Consider the following 1,783-nt stretch of genomic DNA (forward strand, 5'->3'; position numbering starts at 1 on the left):
AAAGATTTGACGATCGAAGAAGCATGTGGCGACAAAAGTTTTTTTTTGCAAATGTGTGATGAAGAACCCAAACTTAAACGGAGTCACATATATTATTTTCAGTGCCAAGGTGTCATGGCAGTAACTGGAATTAGTGAATTGGATTTTATAGTTTATACTGAAAAATTTATGCACATTGAAACTTTAAAGTTTGAGAGTGAAAAATGGAACACGAATTGGTTACCATGTCTGACAAAATTTTATTTTGACTTTATGTCCAACGAAATATTTAAAGATACATAGCATATATATTTTTATATACATTTTATATTCGTATATATATATTGTTTATTCCTCATTCTGTGCTATAAGTGGTGGAAGAAAATTGACTAAATAACAGCAAATTACCCAGACTTTATTTAAATCAGGTGCCATTGACAATGGAAATATTGACTGTAAAATTCTAAAGTTTTTAACTCGATTAATTGCTCTCTCCACATGAACTCTTACAGAAGCAATTCTTCTAGTTTCAAGTTCTTCTCCCAAATGTAGTTGTGTTTTACCTTTTAGAAACGCAGGTATATTAAGAGTAACTCCATCAGGTAAATCCTCTTCAATATCGAATCCTCGATCAGCCATTAACGAGTCACCATGTTCTAATAAATTTAAAATTCCACTGTGTCGAGTAATTTTTTGGTCACTACTTCTTCCAGCATATAAATCAGATACGAATGTAACTGCTCCACTTGGTGCAATCCCTACCAATCCTTTAGCAGTGTTGTGATGTTTATAGCTGGAAAAAGTAGCTGATTGGCTGCGGTATGAAGAAGGCATCTCTGTAAATATTTCTGTACAGTCTATTATAACATGTGTTGTGGGATATAAATCTTTAAAACATTTTGGCATTGTCTCTGCTACTGTTTTTTTTGAAGCCCATATAGGAAGTACTCTCAGTTGAGTGTGCAAAAAGTCTATCCAAGTAATGAATATTCGACTTACATTACTAGTCGACATGTTAAATCGTATTGCCATGTCTTCAATAGGAAATCCACAGCGAAGTCTAATAAGAATCATAAAAAATTCTGTTTCAGCTGTTGTAGCTCTGGATCGCCCACGTTTACCATTATAGGTTTTTGTGTTTGCAATGTTAGTATTTGATCCCCAGTATATTAGAGAGTCAGCAGCTGGTTGTAAATATTCAAGTACAAGTTTAAACATTTCGTAGCTTTCAAAACCAGTGTAAAATTTAAAATGTGCAGTGTTGTATTTAAATCTGTCCACTGTAAATTTATTTTCATCAACTTCTGTTTGTAAAGAATTTATCTCTGCTAATAATGAGTTTTCTTTTTTTGTTATTTCAACTTTCATATTAGCTATGGTGGCTTCCAATTTTTGAATCTCTTGCTGTAATGCCTCTTCTACAGTCAGCTCAGGATCTTTAGGTTTTTCAGGGGAAGGTAGCTTTCTTTTTAAACCAAGACTAGTCATGGTGTTTCTTTTTTTAACCGGTGTAGGTGCCATAGTTTTTGGTACAATCGTTGGATATTGTTCATGTACGTTTTTTTACCACCTTCAAAATGAGCAGAGCATACTCTATGGCCTGATGTTGGTTTAAAGTTTTTTCTACTTATTTTTGAAAGCCAAGTCTTTCTTAAACCTTCATCTTTTGGAATGACGTAAAACGACAATTCTCTGTTTCTTTTTGAGTTGTTGTAACATAAAGGTACACAACATGTAAATCCTCCCCCAGCTGCAGCGTTTGTTGTTGAAGTTCCTGGCAAATTCCCAATGTTTGTAGCATTCT

At 33.7% G+C, this 1,783-nt stretch overlaps 1 protein-coding gene across 1 annotated transcript; it reads right to left on the bottom strand.

The window, feature by feature from the left end:
• Positions 1 to 327: 327 nt before the first annotated feature.
• On the bottom strand, positions 328 to 1,467 carry LOC130627157 (uncharacterized). Its single transcript, XM_057441365.1, has one exon. It carries the CDS (start codon positions 1,465 to 1,467, stop codon positions 328 to 330), a length of 1,140 nt encoding a protein of 379 aa, XP_057297348.1.
• Positions 1,468 to 1,783: the final 316 nt, after the last annotated feature.

This window comes from Hydractinia symbiolongicarpus, chromosome 2 (assembly GCF_029227915.1).
Source record: "Hydractinia symbiolongicarpus strain clone_291-10 chromosome 2, HSymV2.1, whole genome shotgun sequence".
Classification (NCBI taxonomy): domain Eukaryota; kingdom Metazoa; phylum Cnidaria; class Hydrozoa; order Anthoathecata; family Hydractiniidae; genus Hydractinia; species Hydractinia symbiolongicarpus.

Excerpts from the sequence above, each read along its gene's own strand:
- LOC130627157 (XM_057441365.1), bottom strand. The coding sequence starts at position 1,467 with ATGACTAGTCTTGGTTTAAAAAGAAAGCTACCTTCCCCTGAAAAACCT.